This window comes from Diplotaxodon limnothrissa, linkage group LG13 (genome assembly GCF_057381915.1).
Source record: "Diplotaxodon limnothrissa isolate DT_005_m linkage group LG13, D_limnothrissa_male_GT1.1, whole genome shotgun sequence".
Lineage (NCBI taxonomy): Eukaryota > Metazoa > Chordata > Actinopteri > Cichliformes > Cichlidae > Diplotaxodon > Diplotaxodon limnothrissa.
In genome coordinates, this window is record NC_140608.1 from 14,101,105 (window position 1) to 14,122,441 (window position 21,337).

The 21,337-nt window shown below is 39.2% G+C and overlaps 2 protein-coding genes across 5 annotated transcripts in view; both read right to left on the minus strand.

Annotated features, from left to right (window-relative positions):
• Nucleotides 1-2,146, minus strand: part of LOC146619999 (ATP-binding cassette sub-family C member 2-like) — a 33,702-nt gene extending 31,556 nt beyond the window's left edge. Inside the window, exons 1-2 of one of the 3 annotated variants that reach the window (XM_085369922.1) lie at nucleotides 1,851-2,145; nucleotides 907-1,083 (exon numbers count right to left, since the gene is read on the minus strand). In XM_085369922.1, coding sequence (XP_085226048.1) covers nucleotides 907-1,083; nucleotides 1,851-1,895 — 222 coding nt within the window. In that variant the 5' untranslated portion in view covers nucleotides 1,896-2,145. Of the gene's footprint in view, nucleotides 1-906; nucleotides 1,084-1,850 lie in introns of all 3 variants that reach the window. The other 2 variants (XM_085369921.1, XM_085369923.1) reach the window with 2 other exon arrangements.
• Nucleotides 2,147-6,807: 4,661 nt separating this feature from the next.
• Nucleotides 6,808-21,337, minus strand: part of LOC146620001 (ATP-binding cassette sub-family C member 2-like) — a 42,684-nt gene continuing 28,154 nt past the window's right edge. For both annotated transcript variants that reach the window (XM_085369924.1, XM_085369925.1), the window contains 13 exons: nucleotides 21,161-21,296; nucleotides 20,966-21,068; nucleotides 20,661-20,880; nucleotides 16,109-16,263; nucleotides 13,880-14,035; nucleotides 13,576-13,775; nucleotides 13,343-13,469; nucleotides 13,125-13,226; nucleotides 12,131-12,274; nucleotides 9,555-9,713; nucleotides 9,302-9,468; nucleotides 8,892-9,086; nucleotides 6,808-7,865 (listed from right to left, as the gene is read on the minus strand). In XM_085369924.1, the coding sequence (XP_085226050.1) occupies nucleotides 7,736-7,865; nucleotides 8,892-9,086; nucleotides 9,302-9,468; nucleotides 9,555-9,713; nucleotides 12,131-12,274; nucleotides 13,125-13,226; nucleotides 13,343-13,469; nucleotides 13,576-13,775; nucleotides 13,880-14,035; nucleotides 16,109-16,263; nucleotides 20,661-20,880; nucleotides 20,966-21,068; nucleotides 21,161-21,296 (1,994 nt within the window). In that variant the 3' untranslated portion in view covers nucleotides 6,808-7,735. The remainder of the gene's footprint in view (nucleotides 7,866-8,891; nucleotides 9,087-9,301; nucleotides 9,469-9,554; nucleotides 9,714-12,130; nucleotides 12,275-13,124; nucleotides 13,227-13,342; nucleotides 13,470-13,575; nucleotides 13,776-13,879; nucleotides 14,036-16,108; nucleotides 16,264-20,660; nucleotides 20,881-20,965; nucleotides 21,069-21,160; nucleotides 21,297-21,337) is intronic.

Sequence of the window (21,337 nt, forward strand, 5' to 3'; positions counted from 1 at the left end):
CCATTTTTTTAAAATATACCCTGTGAAGGTTTACAAATACTAAATGGAAATTATTTACTCATAAAAGGAACATTTATAGATGTTGTCACCATTTTCTTGGGATGAATGTGTGAGGTCAAATATTTCATGAATCTTACTTTATATGCATTTTTATGATTTTGGCTGCAGTACAGTGAACAATACCAAAGCCTGGAATAAGTATGCATTTCACATACCACCATGACCACCATCACATGAAACCAGGCTGTTATACAGAAATGGGAGAGGCAGGTTACCACCCCAGATGTGTCCTCGCCTGACCGGAGGAAAGCGGAGTGCCAGAAGGCTGCGACCAGCCTTTGGGCCAACGAGGGATTGCCAAGTCTAAACCACGGCATCTCCCCAACAGTTTTGACCAATTAAAAGCATCATACATAATTCTCTGTAATGTTAAGTAAAGGTCGCTCTCTTTCAGGACGTTGGTTACAGCTAACTGCTTGCAGACTGTGGTTTTCTGAATCAAAGAGATCCATGTACATGCTTATGGGTTGAACTGCTTGAGGCAATAAATGATTAGAAACTCAGACTACATCCTTCTTTTACTCAAGATAAAAAGAATGCGCAACAAATGCTTCCATCAAAACACAACATATGTGTTAATTGTCAACAAATCCAAGTAAAGGTACATAAACTAGTTTTAATGTCATTTTGTCATCTTTTACTGTCATTTTACTGTAATTTGATTCATATTTTATATATTAAAAAAATCTCATTCAGTTTTTCCTGTAAATCCTGTAAAACCTTACAGTAAAAAATATTTATTTGCAGTATACAGCTAAACATTTGAAACTAGAAGACAGCTACCTAAGCTATGAACTGAAACAACAATTTTTTATGAAGATGTCTTTATTAGATAGTATTTCTTACCTGTTTGCAGATGTAGAGCTTGGACAGTTGTTTTGTGTTTACATTTGCACTCTGACAGAGAGCCAGCAGGTGCCATGGGGCACAGAGCCACAGGAAACAAAGGGGGATCCATACAAGAACTGTCTGTTCCACACATAGTGGAAGGTCTGGGTCTGGTCGCTTCAGATATGAAACATTCTGAAGAACACATACAAACAAACACATATACATAACAAAGTCCCGCTGCCCTTCTAAGGGAACCATAAAGTTGTTTTAAAAATTCAACTGATTAACTTTTTGAAACCAGAAACTTTCTGAAACCAGAAAGTTAATCATTTTCTTTTCTGCCTTTTTGGAAGATGTCTCACAGTTGCTGTGACAAATAGAAACCATGACCTTCTTGTTTGTCCATTCTGTGTTGAACAGACTGACACAATAACATGAACAGCTTTTTACACGTATATCTTTCATTTTTACTGCCTTTTAATCAGCTTCACTTATCTTACAGCTTTTATTTCTCCAAAGCATAAAAAAAAAGCAAAAAACTATGACATCAACATGTCCCTGACATGGTATTATAAGGTCAAATCAAATAAAATCAAAATTTATTTAGATAGCACATTTTAAAACAACAGTGTTGACCATAGTGCTTCACAGTCAGTAAAAGCATGAGACAATTAAAACAAACAATAAAACAGGACAACAAACAATAGGTAACAACACAATAAGCTAGAACAGCCAACTAGTTAGAATCAAAAGCCAAAGTAAAAAGATAAGTAATAATAATATAAAAAAAAACCGCCAAAAACTATGACATCAACATGTCCCTGACATGGTATTATAAGGTGTTATATGTCTGTTTGCTGTCATTTTCAACATACCTTCCATACAATTTACTTTGTATGTTACTAGTCTGATATGTTTGTTTGAATTAATTCTTCAGTCTTTCTGCTTGTTTAACTCACCCAAAAAATGGACCCACAGTACTCCTCCAGAGCTGCCGCACACATGCTTTACAGTGATAGCTTCAGTCAACCTCAGCTGATCAGACAAGCCGACGCCTCTCACCCTCTGCCCCACTACTGCCGGGTTTTACGCAAATACTGCTGCTTTCTCCTCTGTCCACCCACAGCTTACTGACAATTGTAGGATGTGGCTGTAAGGGACTTTGATCCATGAGGTTTTTTAAGCAGAAAAAAAAAGTTGCTTATTCCCTCTACAGAGAAATGACATTAATCCAACAGAGAGGTGCTGGATTAGCGTAGAGAATACAAGATTCGAATCTGTACCTGGTTTCTACAAAAAGTACACTACAGGCTTTCTAGTGAGTCAGTGAAAACATTCAACCGATAAAGCAAAATCATTTACAGAATCAAGCTTTGTAATTTGCGCAAATAAGCTCCCGAGAGAGGAAAAAAAAGTGAAGGACTTACATAAGTCTTACCATGCTCTTTTAACTGTGTTAGGGGGAAAACCTACTGAAAAGGGAAGGGGAGGGAGCATTTAGGGATTTGGAGGGAGTGGGGTCATTAGATCCCTTTTCCTGTTATTTTCTACATAAATATTTTAAACCAGTAAGGTTTTGATAAATGATTGTTGTCTGACTTTAAAATAAGAAAAGTACTCTAGTTCCACTTTGTCATAAGTACACATACAGTTGTGGTCAAACATTTACATAAACTCATCATTGATATGAATGTCATTCTATTTTTTTGGCTTTTAATGATTTCTTTGAAGTCTGTCATGGTCCAGGTGTGTGCCAGTGTGTCTCCCTCCGAGCCGGCATCTCCACCCCTGGGAGGAGCCTCAGTGTTCTGCTGATTGCTCACACCTGTGGGTAATTTAGCCGGGGACTCATAAGGCCAGCGTACTCAACCTCTCTTTGCCAGATTCTCAGCTAACCCTAGTTAGTGCAGGCCACCACCGTGAGTTCGCACTCGCTTGGTGAATTACCTTGTCTCATCGTGTGTTTCTCTCATAGCCACACCAAGCTGCCAAACATTAATCTCTGCCGAAGAGCTCCAACCCGGACACTGGACCACCTGACAGTCCCACAGGCTGTTCACCTGAACCACCTGCCTGCCTCCCTGCCTCCACGCCAGGAATTTCGGACCACACACCCGGACCACTCACCCCTCCACGTCACCACCGACCACCCGCGGCAAGTACGAAGTATGAAGGAAGATTCAGAACAAACGGCTTATCCATATTTCTCCTGAACCATACCTGAACGTCTGTACTCTATTTACAGTGACTCTGACCCAGATTGCTTACTTAGCCCAGGCTGCTTAAGACCCCTTTGATTCAGTTGTGGCACTCCGCACTTGTTAACCTCACTTTCCAGTTTATGAACACTTACTGAGTAAATAAAGTCTCTAAAACTACTTACATGCTGTTCAGCATCCTGCATTTGAGTCCTTTCACCTTTGAGGCGGCCTCGGCCGTGACCAGAGATGGGCAGTAACGCGTTACCGGTAACGCGTTACCGGTAACACGTTACCAGTAACACGTTACTGTAATCTGATTAATTTTTCAAGTAACGAGTAAAGTAAGGGATTACTATTGCAAAAACGGTAATTAGATTACAGTTACTTTCCCGTAGGAATACTGCGTTACTAAAACCGTGTTTGTTTGTTTGTTTGTTTTTTGCAAGAATGTCTCACGTAAGCGAGTGCGCCGTTAGTGACAACAGCTGTGTGCATATCAACAATGGATCACATATCGATTGTGGGAGAGAGTATGAGCGTGCAGCGTGGAAGTACTGACCTTTGAGTTTGATTCCATTAAAAAGTGACAAAAACATTAGCGTCCATTGTGCGTGGGAAGAAAACTTTTTTTTTACAGCGAAAAAAAACCCCTAAACTTCCAAGCAAGCACAGAGTGCGCAACGATGTAATGGGAAATTCACAGAGAAAGTCGCGGATTCTTCAACTGACCGCGGCACACCTGCACCAGGGTAAACCTCCGCCTACCACAGTCCTGCTTTACAGGTGAAAATAGAGCAACAGGACCGCTGAGTCTTTGACTTGATTTATTTTCTGCTGTGTTTTACTTGCATCTATTTGAAAGAGTGAGTGTAAACACAAATATTTTATTTTATGTGCTGGAATGTGCAGAAAATAGGTTTAAATGTTAAACTAATTTATGCAAGTCATAGAATGTTGCATATAATTAAATTTTTGCTTGATGCATAAAGTTAAAAGATTAAAACTGATAAAACAAGTTAAAAAAAAAAAAAGACTTTTCCATTTGATTACATTTTGTATGATGTGTAGAAAAAGTAGAATTGGGCTGACAGATCTATCGCTTTATCACCTCTTCAGGTTGTAAATCGTGTTTTTAAAAAGTAACTAAGTAATTACTTTTGAAAATAAGTAATTAGTAAAGTAATGGGATTACTTTTTTGGGGAAGTAATCAGTAATTAGTTACTGATTACTTTTTTCAAGTAACTTGACCAACACTGGCCGTGACAAAGTCATCGTTTTCAAGGATGAAATGATTGTACAGCATACATCCTGAGTCACTTTAAAAAAACAAGAATTGGGTGCACAGGATGAATTTATTTTGGATTTTCTCTAATCAAGACAGGGTCAAACATATAAATACATGTCCACTAATATTTGGTCAAATGTATGGGCAGAAATCTGTGCCATCATAAACTGAATTTGAATAAGTTAAATTTGAATTGCTCAGATTGAATCTGAATTGTAACTTGAATAAATGCTTTTGAAAACTGAATTTGAATTAGTCTAATTTGAAATTGAATTTATGGTTTGAAAATGATCATCACTAAATTGAAATTTAATTTTATATTTTGAAAATGAATTGATTTGCTTTGAAACTGCATTTTTATCCTTAAAAAATTCAGCTCTCGAATAATTTCAGTCTCACTTCTCACCATTCAGTTTCAGTTCTACAATTCAATTTCAGTTCCAAAATTCAGTTTTTTGGAACTTGCATCCGGTTCAAGCGCAGATTAATGGAACTACGTTTTACTAGCGGACCGAAAGTGTTACTGATGGGAATCTACAGCATCTTGAGCTGAATTAAGACTTCAGAAGTCATTCATCATGTCGAATGACCAGCGGATAAACTCTCAGGTTGGTAATAAATGTACTACATGTATAAGAACAAGCGTCATGTTAACAAATGATAGCCGTAAGGTAACTTTTATGCTTATTGTAGCTGCTAGCTAAAAACGCTAATTTAGCGTAGTTTGCCCTGAATTCAGCTTTGACAAAACAAATATGATCGACTGTTTCTAGTAGAATTCCAAAGTTGTCATCTTGTACCCTCTCAGAGTACCCCCTCTGTATGCTTACAGAGACCCCTACAGTAGGGAAACATGCAAAACAGTGCATATGTAGCCAAGTGAACTAATACTACGCATGGAAAGGGTTTAAAAAGAGGGAATTGTGTTTTTGACTGGTTGCCTGTCTACCGGAGGTCTGTTGTAGGGTTGTCATGGTGATGACTAGACCTCGCGTTTTGGGGGTATACTGTCCCTTTAAGAGCCGCCGTAAGCCAGAGCACGCATGCACTCAAGTTTGTGTCACACTGAGCGCTGTGAGCGGGAGCACTGGAGAGTTAGAGACTGCAAAAGATTCTGTGGCTAGCTACACACGAGGTAAATGTGCTAAAAAGTGTAGCATACTGCAAAATATTGTCACCAGTGTTGTAGTAGACTGTAATTAGCTAAGTTTCTTTAGCAATGACTCCATGTTTGTGACCATTTCTGTGCAGTTCTTAACGCGCGACGGGTGCATGTTTAATGGTCACGTGCTGTGAAAGGGACTGAAGAGCGGGTTGGCGTGAGTAGTTACAGTGTCCTAACAGATTTCAAAGTTGTTAAGTTTGTACTTTTACTCACTTTGCATAACTCTGTATGTTTCTGTTTGATTCAGAGGGGAGATTACTTGCTGTGTGATTCCTGCGTGTGTACTTGTCCTAGCACAGTAGCTGTGTGGAGAAACCGAAGTGAGTTCATGATGTTCTCCCATAGAAATGTATGTTTAAAAGAGAGTTTACAGTGCACTTTATTGCCAGTTGACCTGCGAAGTTGTGGGATGTAAACAATGTGTTTATTTGTTTTGTTTTCTCTTTTTTTGTTGTATTTGTTTCTTGACAGGTCACTACTGTTGTCTATACTGTTTGGATTTAACATGTACATATGATAGTTACTGTTGTCTCAGACCCTGAAAGGCAGTTTAGGCTGAGCCAGTGGAATAGTTAAATTTTGCCGTTTCACTCAAAACTACAGAATTAAAACTGTGCTCCTCCGAGTACAGTCGGAGAATAAAAAAGCCCACAAAAGAGTATTTCCTGTGTCCTGTCTCATTCCCCATGACCGGGCCACACATATATACAATTTAGTGATGATCATTTTCAAACCATAAATTCAATTTCAAATTAGACTAATTCAAATTCAGTTTTCAAAAGCATTTATTCAAGTTACAATTCAGATTCAATCTGAGCAATTCAAATTTAACTTATTCAAATTCAGTTTATGATGGCACAGATTTCTGCCCATACAAACGTCCCTTTGTAAGTTACACCTCAGAGTGACATTTTTGGTTGCTGTCAACAAGATTCTGGAGTAATTATGGCTGGATATTTGACCATCTTCTGGACAGAATTGGTAGAGTTTAAATGGGTGAGTTTCCTAGCATAGACCCGGTTTTAAGTGTAATCTACAAATTTTCAGTAAGGTTGAGGTTAGGGTTGGGAAGACCATTCCCGAAGCCTAATATTAGCCTGTTTTATCCATTCCAAAGCCAGTTTTAATAGATGGATGTAAATGGATGCAGAGGCCTGATGAACAGACTAATAACATTGTATCAAGAAAGAGGTTTTTTTTTTTTAATTAAAACCAGTTAAGCATGATTTCAGAAAGAAATTTTATTTTTTACACAAAATGCGTTACATTTACAATATGGTTTTCCTATGTTGTTCCCTATAGATACGACACATATGTCAGTTTTGCTGCGAGATCGATCAACTTTAGACCAGACAACAAACGACGGAGGCTCCGGAAAAGTGCTATCAAACGATGAGTTTATTAACAGCCCGGAGAAAACATCAACATATGTCTTCTGACCAAAATACATGTTGTGGATACTTATAAAGCAGTGGGGTACACGCCCCCCCATGGCGTCAATGACAGATTAGAATAGGTTCCAGACCTTAGTCACAGTTAATCGTACATCTTTTAATAGCTATAAGCAGACATAGAACTTCTCTTTTCTATAACACCTTCCATACAAGGTAATAATCTTAAGCCCTCAGGGTCTCTGAGGCTAATTATTGACTCTGCTCATCTGTTACCAAGTAGAATAAAATGCAACAGGTTTGCAACAAGAAGCTGGAAACATTGGGGCCTCTGCTCAGGCCTATTCCTAGATTATATGTATTATATGTACTGTAAGCATGCATTGCAGTTATCCTTCTATGTTCTAGTTTCCCTCAGCATGTATCACCTGGACAGTCACGGCAGTGACGCTTAAGACCCTTAATGAACTGAACATCAACTCTAACCAAGCACATTCATGCATTGTGTATAAAATGAACTCAACCTGTAAAAATAGAAAGGTCAATGTGATGACAAACATATTCAATGCAATTTTTATAAACCCTGCAGGAAATATTACCGATAAATGATACTGTAAAACATGTTATTAATACATTCTTCATAAGGCAGATTATATGGTAGCAATAAAAGAATCTCTGAATCCCAACAGTTTCTTTACATAAAAGTAAAATCAGGTCTTCACAATGAAACCTACAAATAAAACACATACACAGAAAATTGTGGCCCTAAATCTTCCCTAAAAAAAACAGTATAAGTAGAGATTATAAATTTGTGCTGCTTTCTGGTGTTATCCCAGCATCCCTTGCCATGGCGTAGAAATGACCTTCATTTTCAAGCAGGTTGCTCGGCGAATCAAATTCCACTATTTTTCCAACATCAAGCACCATTACCCTGTTAGAAAGACACACAGGATTTAATAGTAGCCCACTGAGAAATGTCCATACTGTGTGGCTTTGGCAGCCCCAGCTCAAAAGTGAAAACTGATGTGTAAATATTTGTGCTGTCTCTGTGAACAGTTAACTCAGGGGAGATACAACAGACACCGGAGGGAAAGGGTACGCTCATTATTCTAAGGAATCAAAGTTTAAAGGGTTACACAAATAGTGCTGCCTTTTATTACAAGGTTGAGGTCAGGGCCAATCTGTTGTACTGCTAGTTGTTCACTTTTATAATGTCCTGCTAAACTGGCAGAACTATCTAGCATATACCCATTTAAAGATTCATTGAATCCAAGTGAAGTTACTAGTGATGTAACTTCACTTGATGTAACGCCAAAGTATAAACCAAAACAGAACAGAAATGGAAAGCAAAATAATCTAAGTAATGAAAAGAACACACAGAAGACCTACAAATGCACAGTATCAGATAGTCAGCTCAACATCTTAGCCAAAATAAAGTAACTTACAGTAAAGTAAGTTTAGGTTCAAGTCCAAGTGTTAAAACTACTAATGGAAAACAGAGTCAGTACCCCTTGGTCTAGATCATTTGGTCAAATATTACTCTCATGTATGATTAGGGGTGGGTTTAAAAAATTGATTTCCCAATTCAAATCGATTTTAATTTGAATAATGCGATATCGATTCAGTAAATCCTGAAATCTGTTTTTTAATATAAATGTATTTTCCAGAAACACCAGCTTAAAACTTACCAAACTATTTCAGCAATCGCCATACAGCTAAACTAGGGTAAATGGATACCACGAAAAGATGTAAACACAAAGCAAGATCCAACGGCACGTACATGTACATGCTGTTGGGTGCTGAAAGCCGATATCTCATAGATTCTGAAACTACATGTTTTGTCAATCTCCGACCAAAATTCACTGAACCAGCAGCAAAACAAGACCAAATTTAAGCTTCATGTCAGAAAAACATCGTCATGAATTCCAAAAATGTTAAGGGAAAAGGTATAACTCACCTAGAGCTGTCCATGATACTGTGCAGGCGGTGGGCGATGGTAAGCACTGTGCAGTCTGAGAACTCATTGCGGATGGTGTTCTGAATCAGGTTGTCTGTCTCCAGGTCAACAGCTGCCGTGGCTTCATCCAGAATTAGGATACGTGACTTTCTCAGGAGAGCTCGGGCCAGACACAGCAGCTGCCTCTGCCCAACACTGGAAAGATTGTATTAAAGTATTGATATCTTAAGAGGGTTTTTGTAGCGCAAAAGAAAAAAAGTAAACCACAAATGACACTCGTGTTCAAATACAATTAGGGTTTATGTAAGTTTTGCAGAACATTACATAAGGTTTAGAATAACGAACTGTACAAAACTTATACTTATATATAACTTGTACCCAGAGGCCGTATTGTTAATTTTATTACCCACCTGAGGTTTTCTCCTCCCTCTGCCACTTTATGCTGTAATCCTTCCTGCAGCCCTGATACATAGCTCTTTAGATGAGAGAGCTCCAGCACTCTCCAAATCTCCTCATCGCTGAACTTGTCAAATGGATCCAGGTTCATCCTCAGTGACCCCGAGAACAAAACGGGATCCTGTGCACACGGGATTACAAATATCAGTGTACTTTTAGAAATATCAAACTCTTTGACAAGGTTATTGTTTATATTTATGTGTATACCTGTGGTATAATTGTGAGTCTGTGTCTCAGGTCGTGCAGGCCTATTGTAGCGATATCTACATCATCAATGAGGATGCGACCTTCAGCAGCTTCAATAATTCTAAACAGGCAGTTGGTAAGACTTGATTTCCCAGCTCCTGTGCGACCAACAATACCGATCTGAATGCAGTGAGAGAAAACACATAAGATCAAAATAACAGCTGGCGCATATTTGAAGAAAAAAAAAAAATCTACACATTTTTCTTTCTGGATATAAATTGTATTTAACAGTATAGCAATAAATAATGCAATAATAAGCAAATATACTCAGTCTGTACTTAGTTTGTAAAAGATCTTAGACATTTCAGTAATGTTACAGAAAGAAGCAACATTTTTCAGAGGTAGCAGATATTTTACAGTGCTTATAGTCATCACTGCTATTTGTAGTAATTCAGTGAAATATGTTATTGCAATGCAGACAGTCTTTACTCAGTTTTACTTTGACACCAATATTTCAACGTTGTCAGTGTTTGAGTTTACTCTAATCCATTGGGGACTCTGTTGTCCTATTGGGAGACTTCAGTGCACACGTGGGGAACAACAGGGGGACCTGGAGGGGCGTGACTGGGAGGAACAGCCTCCCGGATCTGAACCCGAGCGGTGTTTTGTTGTTGGACTTCTGTGCAAACCAGTGCATGTAGCACCAGGATGCTTTAGGCCACAGGTTGATGATTGATTTTGTAATTGTATTACCAGTCCTGTGGCCATATGTTCTGGACACTCAGATAAAGAGAGGGGCTGAGCTGTCAGCTGATCACCATCTGATGGTGAGTTGGATCAGGTGGCGGAGGAGGATGCTGGACAGGCCTGATGCACCTAAATGTATACTTAGGGTGTGCTGAGAATTGCTTAGCAGAGGCCCCAGTCTGCGAGATCTTCAACGCACACCAAACAACTTCTTGGTGGCAGAGCCCCTGGGGTGGATGAGGTATGCCCTGAGTTCCTGAAGGCTCTAGATATTGTAGGGCTGTCCTGGTTGACACACATCTACAGTGTTGCGTGGACATCAGGGGCGGTACCTCTGGATTGATAGATGGTTCCCATTTTTAAGAAGGGGGACCGGAGGGTTTATTTCAGTTATGGGGGATCACACTCCTCAGCCTCCCCGGGAAAGTCTATGCCAGGGTGCTGGAAAGAAGGGTCTGTCTGTTAGTCGAACCTCGGATACAGGAGGAACCATGTGGTTTTCGTCCTGGTTGTCGAACACAGGACCAGCTCTTTATCCTCTCAAGGATACTTGAGTGTGCATGGGAGTTTTCCCAACCAGTCTACATGTGTTTTGTGGACGTGGAGAAGGCATTCGACCGTGTCCCTTGGAGTGTCCTGTGCTCCAGGAGTATGAGATCCTTGGCCCATTGCTACGGGCCATTCAATCCTTATACAACCATTGCAAGAGCTTGGCCGCATAGCCGGCAATGTCAGGCTCGTTCTTGTTTGGTGATGGGCTCTGCCAGGGCTGCTCTTCTGTTCATAAATTTTATGGATAGAATTTCTAGGCGCAGCCAAGTGACGGAAGGCTTTCACTTGGGTGGTCTCAGAATCTCATCTCTGCTTTTTGCAGATGATGTGGTTCTGTTGGCTTCATCGGGTAATGGCCTCCAGCTCGCACTGGAACAGTTTGCAGCCGAGTGTGAAGCGGTGGGAATGAAAATCAGCACCTCCAAATCTGAGGCCATGGTCCTCAGCAAGAAAGCAAAGACCCAGGAAACCATGGAGAGATTATATCTCTTGGCTGGCCTGGAAATGCCTTGGTGTTCCCCTGGATAAGCTAGAGGAGGTGACTAGGTAGAGGGAGGTCTGGGCTTCTCTGCTTAGGCTGCTGGCCCCGCGAATCGGTCCTGGATAAGCACAAGAAGATGGATGGATGGATGGATGTATTGATAGCAATGCTGAATATTCCGGCCTAGCAAAAAAAAAAAGTTTGGGAACAACTGCCCATAGACTAGTTACATGTTTACATATCACAGCTGATTATAATATACAGTAATACACAATACACAAAAACTGATAGTTCACATTATTTTACAGTTTAATTATATGTAATTACTGTCAACACAGATTGATCTGTGGCATCTTTCTTGAGTAATTGATTAATAGATTGGTCTATAAAACATAAAAAAACCCCCCCAAACAATAGAATGTCAATGTCTTACAGCACAAAGTCCAAATTACAAATTTCAACATAATAGCTTTTCTAAACTCAAATAAAAAATGATGTGCAGGTCTGTATCTGGAAGCTACATTTTAGATACAGTTGGCCAATGTCAGCCAGCAGAAAGCTTGCACACGTTGTTAATAGTTAACCTTTTAAATTAAAAAAATAGTGGTACAATTTTATATATTATGGATTTTTCAATGAGGGAGAAAAAATCTTCCCAATGATTTAATGTCCATCCAATTTTTTTCTTTTTCTTTTTTAGCAGTGCATGCTTTTGTATCTTTGGTGAATATGATATCAGATACAGTAAAACCTATAACTTTTACAGGAACTTTATACATATATGGAGACTCTCCCTCTCACGCTCACACACACACACCTTCTCAGTGCTGTTGATGTCACAAGTGATTCCATGCAGCACTAAATCCAATTCAGGTCTGTAACGGACTTTGTAGTTCTCAAAATGCACTCTTCCTGCCTCTGGCCACATCTGTGGAGGTCGAGTGTCAGTTACCCAGTCAGCCTGTAACAACAGAAAAAGAAGCAGAACGCATGTGTAATATAATACAAAAGCTATCAAATTGAGCTAAGTTAGCTCTTTTATATGTTGTGCGTTAATATTCAAACCAAGATAAATAAGAAACAAAATTATACAGACGCCATACATACAGACATGCACACATTACACCACTAAAATAAAGGAAAAAAGAAAACTTAAAAAGACGTCACACTTGGTAAAAAATTAAATAACTCAAATGAAAATATGCAACCAAGATTAACAATCAAGGCCAAGTGTACATGTGCAATGTTATATTCTAAATCAGATTAAATTCAGTATGAACAGCATGATGGGATGTGCTAATCATTGGAGCTCTGGTGCCATTATGAATAAACAACCCAACTCAAATATAACAGGTGGAGTTCAAACATGTGAAATCAAAAGTCAGTGAAACATAAAATTAAATTGTTGCATCAAAATCCTGTTTGTTTGACAATTATCTGAACTATTATCGGTAGTATGTTAAGAAACAGTGGAGAAACAGCAGCTGGGAATAAAAGTATTATCACTGTACAGTGAGCAAACACGGCAGTTGATGTCGCACACAAGCGTATTAGATTCCTGTTGAACTGTTACAGTTACAATAAACTCACAGCCTGTAGAAATCTTAAAATTCATGTCCTATTTAAGAAAACAGTAGATTTTGATTCAACCAAAATATAAATAATGTCATATGGCAGCATGGTAGTTAGCACCCACACACCCTATGGTAGCTGGGATAGGCTCCAGCACCCCCGTGACCCAGATAAGGATAGACTGAAGAGAATGGATGAATGGATAAATAATGTGTTGCTCACAAAGTATTTCTACATGCCTCGTTCTTAAGCTGAGTGTATTCGTTCACTCTCTCCACAGCTACAATATTGGTCTCCAGCGCTGAGGTCGTCATCACCAGCCAGTTGAGGGTCTGGGTTACCTGCAGAACCCCAACAGGAGAGAGGTCTGTGTTTACATTATTTCTGCATTTTATTAATATCACACATATAAAAACTGATGAAATAAGGATAAATTCTGAGTGTTTTTGTGACTGACATTAAGGGCATATGATACAGATAGGCCAACCACATTACTGTCAATAGAATCTCTGGAAATGACAGCAAACAGAGCAGCAAAAAACACCACCAGGTTTCCAACAAACTCCAGACGTATGGCCAGCCATCTGTCAAGAAAACAAACCCCACAAATATGCACACAAACAAATTTTAGGGTCTCATCATTTAGCATCACATGCTTATCTGTATTTGGTACACTGTTCAATGTCTGACCTGTCAGACACGATCCGCAGATAGATACTTTTGAGGTTCTCATCTATAGTTACTTCATTGTGTTTAAGAAACCTTTCTTGATGCTTGTAGGCTCTTATCACTGACAGGCCGGACACCGTCTCACCAAAGTGAGAGTATATCGGTGAGCGAGACACCGAGTCCAGCCGGCGCAGCTGTCTTGAAGCGGCAATATAAAAGCGCTGGGTGTAGAGAGAAAGACAAAACAAAATCAGTTTGCATGTCATATTATAGGAAAGTTAGGTTAGCTTTTTTTTACATATCTTCTTTACCTTGTTTAGCTTACCTGTACAAAGAAATAGATCAGGGCCAGAGGAATGATAACTATGGCAAAGAAAGGAGTTGCCATGCAGATGACAAATACTGTCCCCAGTACAGACATCAGACACAGAAGGCAGGAGCGCAAGGAAGCAGGAATGGCCTCATCTATGGTAAAAATGTCCTTTGGGATAATATTTGGAGAGTTAGTATTTATTAAAGTCACAGGACAATTTTATTTATAGTGCACATGTAAAAACATAAAAAGTACATAATTAGCAAAATTATAAGTGTAAATAATACTAGAAGAATGAAGTCAATTATAAAAGCTAAAGTCAGGATATTGGAGAAAATGTCAATGATAAGTCATGGATGTTCCTCAGTGACTAAACACTTTTAAAGTTTTGAGTTATTCCAAAGATTATAGCTGAGTCAAAGAATATAGTCTTACAGCCACTCTAAAGACTTAATAATTTAATAATTAATTATTAGTCCATTAAGACCCTTTGGCTGTTATAAGTAGGATTTGAGGATACAAGAGAAATTAGCTCCTTCTTCCCTTTTTCCACAAGTGGCTGAATTTAGTAGCAGCAGCAAGCAGAGACAACAGCACTACAACCATATTACTGCATTACAGCAAATTGTTTTGATTTGCTACTGTGTAAATAAAATAAAATAAAATTGATCAGTATATTGATTTCATATGTTGTGTTTATACACCACTCTGCATTTAATTATTAATTATTATTAATCTCTGGCTCTCTTCCGCATTATGTCTTTGACTCGTCTCCCTTCTTTCACCCCCAAACAGACGGCGTCTCTGAGTCTAGTTCTGCCAGAAGTTTCTTCCTGTTAAAAGGACGTTTTTCATTCCAACTGTCACCAAGTACTGACTCATAGGGAGTCATCTGATTGTTTGAGGGGTTTTTCTCGATTGTGGTAAGATCTTTACTATTACAATATAATGTACCTTTAGTGACTGTTACTGTGTGTCAGCACTAGATAAATGAAATTTAACTGAACTGTATACTTGAGGAGGCAATTGGGAAGAAAGCCTCTTTAAAGAAAGACTTAAAGAACGAACAGTTTCTTTACATTTCCAAGCTACAGATTTTGCATAGGTGCATGGACTCCATTAGAGGTTTGATGGTTGATAACTTTCTTCGACTTAATGAGGTGAAAACTGAAGTCCTTGTTTGTGCTCCTAAAAAAATTTGTACCTAGGGTTATGGAAAACTCAGGGTCACGTTCTACATTTGCCAAACCTTTTATCAGGAACCTTGGTGTAACTTTTGACTCAGCTCTGACTTTGGACATTCATGCTAAATCTCTGGTCCACTCCTGATTTTATCACTTGAGAAATATTGCTAAGCTGAGTCCCATTGTATCACACTCAGAACTGGAAACTGTCATACATGCATTTGTTTCATCTTGTTTGGAGTACTGTAATTCTTTGTTCACTTGTCTATGGAAAGCTTCTTTGGAGCATCTGTAAGTTGTTCAGAACGCTGCTGTAAAGCTTCTGACCAAGACTTCTAAGTTCTCCCGTGCCACATGCCTGCTGAACCAGCTGCACTGGCTCCCTATTAAATTCACTTTAAGATTAAGATTATGACTCTGACGTTCAGGGCCCTGCATGGAAAAGCACCAACATATATCAGTGATCTTTTACATCTATACATGCTCAGAAGGTCCCTGAGGTCATGTGATAGGGCTTGCTGGTTGTCCATTATACGAGGCTGAAAACAAAGGGCGACAGAGCTTTAGTAACTGTGGCCCCCAGACTGTGGAACTCTCTTCCTTTGAACTTGAGATCTGTGGACTCAGTGGTCTCTTTTTAAAAAACGGCTAAAAACTCATCTTTCTAAACTTGCTTGATTTTTGTTTTTATGTTTTAGCTTCTCTGTGAAGCACTTTGTGATATTTATCTTGAAAGATGCTATACAAATAAAATTATACTTACTTTTACTTTACTTTAACAATTTTAAGAATATTTAGGGTTGTATTCAAACATTTAAGCTAAAGTGGGGAAAAAATAAATAATACAAGTAGATATACAACTTGCAGCAAACACAAATAAAAGCTTTTTTAATGTTAAATTTAATGTTTAGTTTTTTAATTTTTAGCACTGTTATTTTAGAAATGACATTAAAAACTAGTTATACTTTGTATTTGTAATCATACAAGCCACAAGAAGATAAAATAAATATTAAAATTCATGAAAAGAATCCTTAAAAAGTGAACTACAAGACCCTACCTTTGCAAAGCGGTTGATCACTCTTCCAATAGGTGTAGTGTCAAAGAAAACCATAGGAACTCGCAGGATGTTGTTAAGAAGTCGTGAATGCAGGATACGAGATGCATCAATGGAAGCATTGGCTAGGAGCAGTGTGCCAAAGAACACAAAGAGGCCTGCAATAAAAACAAGAACGTTTCTAAATAATAGAACTACATTTTTAACAAAGACAAATCCACTGTGGACAGAACCTTGAACTTACAGTAACACTCAGGTGTGCTTTTCCCTGCCTACTGATATAGAATGGCTGTTATTATTATTACAAAATAATAATAGGGCAATAATGACAGAAGAAATTGTATTTAACTTTTTTCATATTCAATTCTTATTTTTATGGGGAAAAAATAGTTCAATCAGCAATATATGCTCTGCATGTAAAGCTGAGTTCAAGCTGAACCAAGGTCCAAATTGACAGTCTTGATTCTTTGTCCTTAATTTACAATATAAAGCAGCTGGAATAAAACATATACAGTGGGGGGAAAAAAGTATTTAGTCAGCCACCGATTGTGCAAGTTCCCCCACTTAAAATGATGACAGAGGTCAGTAATTTGCACCAGAGGTACACTTCAACTGTGAGAGACAGAATGTGAAAAAAAAAATCCATGAATTCACATGGTAGGATTTGTAAAGAATTTATTCGTAAATCAGGGTGAAAAATAAGTATTTGGTCACCTCAAACAAGGAAAATCTCTGGCTCTCACAGACCTGTAACGTCTTTTGTTAGAAGCTTTTCTGTCCCCCACTCGTTACCTGTATGAATGGCACCTGTTTGAACTCATCTGTATAAAAGACACCTGTCCACAGCCTCAAACAGTCAGACTCCAAACTCCGCCATGGCCAAGACCAAAGAGCTTTCGAAGGACACCAGGAAAAGTATTGTAGACCTGCACCAGACTGGGAAGAGTGAATCTACAATAGGCAAGCAGCTTGGTGTGAAAAAATCAACTGTGGGAGCAATCATCAGAAAATGGAAGACATACAAGACCACTGATAATCTCCCTCGATCTGGGGCTCCACGCAAGATCTCATCCCGTGGGGTCAAAATGATCATGAGAACGGTGAGCAAAGATCCCAGAACCACACGGGGGGACCTGGTGAATGACCTGCAGAGAGCTGGGACCAAAGTAACAAAGGTCACCATCAATAACACACTACAACGGCAGGGAATCAAATCCCGCAGTGCCAGACGTGTTCCGCTGCTGAAGCCAGTGCATGTCCAGGCCTGTCTGAAGTTTGCCAGAGAGCACATGGATGATACAGCAGAGGATTGGGAGAATGTCATGTGGTCAGATGAAACCAAAGTAGAACTTTTTGGTATAAACTCAACTCGTCGTGTTTGGAGGAAGAAGAATACTGAGTTGCATCCCAAGAACACCATACCTACTGTGAAGCATGGGGGTGGAAACATCATGCTATGGGGCTGTTTTTCTGCCAAGGGGACAGGACGACTGATCCGTGTTAAGGACAGAATGAATGGGGCCATGTATCGTGAGATTTTGAGCCAAAACCTCCTTCCATCAGTGAGAACTTTGAAGATGAAACGAGGCTGGGTCTTCCAACATGACAATGATCCAAAACACAGCGCCCGGGCAACAAAGGAGTGGCTCCGTAAGAAGCATTTGAAAGTCTTTGAGTGGCCTAGCCAGTCTCCAGACCTCAACCCCATAGAAAATCTGTGGCGGGAGTTGAAAGTCCGTGTTGCTCGGCGACAGCCCCAAAACATCACTGCTCTCGAGAAGATCTGCATGGAGGAATGGGCCAAAATACCAGCTACTGTGTGTGCAAACCTGGTAAAGACCTACAGTAAACGTTTGACCTCTGTTATTGCCAACAAAGGTTATGTTACAAAGTATTGAGTTGTATTTTTGTTATTGACCAAATACTTATTTTCCACCCTGATTTACGAATAAATTCTTTACAAATCCTACCATGTGGATTCATGGATTTTTTTTTTTTTTTTTTTTTTTTTTTTTTCTTTTCACATTCTGTCTCTCACAGTTGAAGTGTACCTCTGGTGCAAATTACTGACCTCTGTCATCATTTTAGGTGGGGGAACTTGCACAATCGGTGGCTGACTAAATACTTTTTTGCCCCACTGTAACTCTGACATATAATTTGTCCCCAGTTTACAACATGATAGAGCAACCAGCACTATTTCATTGTTATCCATGGCAGCATTGACAATTCAATGATAATTTCAATAACTTCCTGGGGTATATTGATATCAACTGTTCTTCCATTAGATTTCTATTTATATTAAAATAAAATATGCTGCATGTCAAATGTACACACTGTTTTTTTTTTAATATCATATGAAAAGAAAAAAACACTTTTGAAAGGTGTAAATAAAATACTGTTAAAGAACAAATAAATAACAAATGTTTTCCCTCCCTTTGTACTCTGTATTTTTTCACTCATCTCGTCCCTCTCCCTTTATTTATTTTCCATTTAAATAAAATAACTGTTGGTGATAAACTCAGTCTCAGGCTGCTCTTAATGTTGCAGTGAGTAAGATAACTTGAGCCTTTATATTTAGTAATAGTGAGTTAAAAAATTACTGTAATTAATCATCTCTTTACTTCCTGGATGTTTGGCTCCTAGTTGTACAACACTTCCACTTTCCACATGACATCATCATCATACTGATGTCATTGCTCTAGTTTAATTATCTTTCTACCCACCTTCTTCAAGCATATCTTTCTACTATCTCCCCTAAGTATCCACAAGTATCACATGTGGAGTTCCCCAAGGTTCCATCTTGGGACCCCCTCTGTTTAACATTTACATGCTCCCACTGGCACAGATGATAAAGAACAACAAAATAAACTATCACAGCTATGCAGATGACACACAAATATATATCACAATGTCACCAGGAGACCGAGGCCCTGTACAGGCTCTTGGTAAATGCACTGAGGAAATTAATGACTGGTTGTGCCACAATTTTCTCCAGCTAAACAAAAACAAAACTGAAGTAATAGTCTTTGGTGCCAAAGAAAAACGATTACAGGTCACCAGAGAACTTCAATCTATACATCTAAAAACCACAAACCAGGAGAGAAATTTGGGTGTAGTAATGGATGCAGACCAAAACTTAGAAAAACACATTAAGACAATAACAAAATCATGGTAAATGGCCTGTATTTATATAGCGCTTTACTAGTCCCTAAGGACCCCAAAGCGCTTTACATATCCAGTCATCCACCCATTCACACACTGGTGATGGCAAGCTACATTGTAGCCACAGCCACCCTGGGGCGCACTGACAGAGGCGAGGCTGCCGGACACTGGCGCCACCAGGCCCTCTGACCACCACCACTAGGCAACGGGTGAAGTGTCTTGCCCAAGGACACAACGATCGAGACTGTCCAAGCCGGGGCTCGAACCGACAACCTTCCAATTACAAGGCGAACTCCCAACTCTTGAGCCACGATCGCCCAAGAATATTTCAAGGATAAAAGATCTGTCTCAACAGGACCTGGAAAAACTAGTCCATGCATTCATTTTTAGTAGGCTTGATTACTGTAACAGCATCTTTACAGGTCTGCCTAAAAAAATCAGTCAGACAACTACAGCTCATTCAGAACTCTGTTGCTCGAGTCCTCACTAAGACCAAAAAAGTGGACCACATCAGTCCAGCTCTGAGGTCTTTACACCAGCTGCCTGTCCGTCAGAGGATAGACTTTAAAGTTCTGATGCTGGTCTATAAAGCTCTGAATAGTTTAGGACCAAAATACATCAGTGACCTCCTGACCCAGTATGAACCTTCCAGATCCCTCATCTGGATCCGGTCTTTTATCAGTTCCCAGAGTCAGAACCAGACACGGAGAAGCTGCATTCAGCTTTTATGCTCCATATATCTGGAACAAACTCCCAGAAAGCCTCAGATCAGCTGAAACACTCAGTTTATTTAAATCCAGGTTGAAGACTCACCTATTCTCAGCTGCATTTGAATAAAACACCAAATCCACACTTTTAAAGCTTAAATTTCAAAACTTACATTTTAACTACTGATTTTATCTACTGTTTTTTTTAATAAATTTTAAATCATGCTTTTTTTTTCTTTTCTTTTTTTTATTACCTTGTTGTTGAATTGTGCTATATAAATAAACTTGCCTTGTCTTGCCTAATTCCTATTATTGCTGGAAATCCATTTTGCTAAGATGGGCCAACAGAGTTTAATCATTAAATAGCTTAACTGAATTCTGTATATCAATAAATTCCTCATAATTGTCTCTACTTATTAACCTAAAAAGTTATAGGTGCCTATGCACTTTGCAGCATGGGTCCCTGTGACAAAGGACCTAACGCACACAGTGCACAAGTCCTCTAGTACAATAAAAAGACTGGAAGTTTAGGTTATCTATATAGCGCTCTAAAAATGAGTGGATCCTAAATAACAGGGTACAGAATTTTCCTTACTTTAAGACATAAAGTTGCTTAATGTTAACTTACATGAACCTGAAAATATTTGCAAATAAAAAAAAGGAACAACGAACGACTGTTAAGTTACCCTGAGCCACTCCAAGAGCTCCGAACACTCCCACCCTTGTGTCCCTCTTCCAGGAAGGGTATGTCATGTTGTAGTACTCCACAGAATCACTGGTCCAGTCACTCAACCACAGATTTTGACCGGTGAAAGCAGCGGTCTGGATGAAGTAAATCAGGAAAACCATGGCAGAATATCCCCAGCCCATGGCTCGCAGGTACTGCAGGAACACTGCAAGCTTCACCTGGAAATCAGCGCGAGACGGCACTCAGGAAACAGGCTATCATTTGTTGTAATCTTGCGCTAGTTGTACAAAAACATTTTGTTACCTGTCCTGTTTCCATAGTTTCCTTCTCTATAAGCTTCTGGCCTTTCTGTGGTTCATCAGCATTTGCAGATTTTGTAAGGGAATTATTTCTTCTTAATCTGACACTAAAAATGAAAAAAAAAAAAAAATGAAATGGACATTCTGCTAAAGATGGTATTTGAAACAAGCTGTTTCCCTGGTTTCATCTATAACTTGCCTGCCATTGCGCTGGCTGCGGCGGATACTGTTTTCTTGCTCCAGTGTAAGAGAAACAGTGTCCTCCGAAGCACCGTCAGGTTGGGCATTGTCTCCGCCTGGGAAGAGCTCAATGTCTTCTGCATCCTGGCCCTCACCTAAATGAACAATATACATGGTGTTTTACAAATATGGCAGT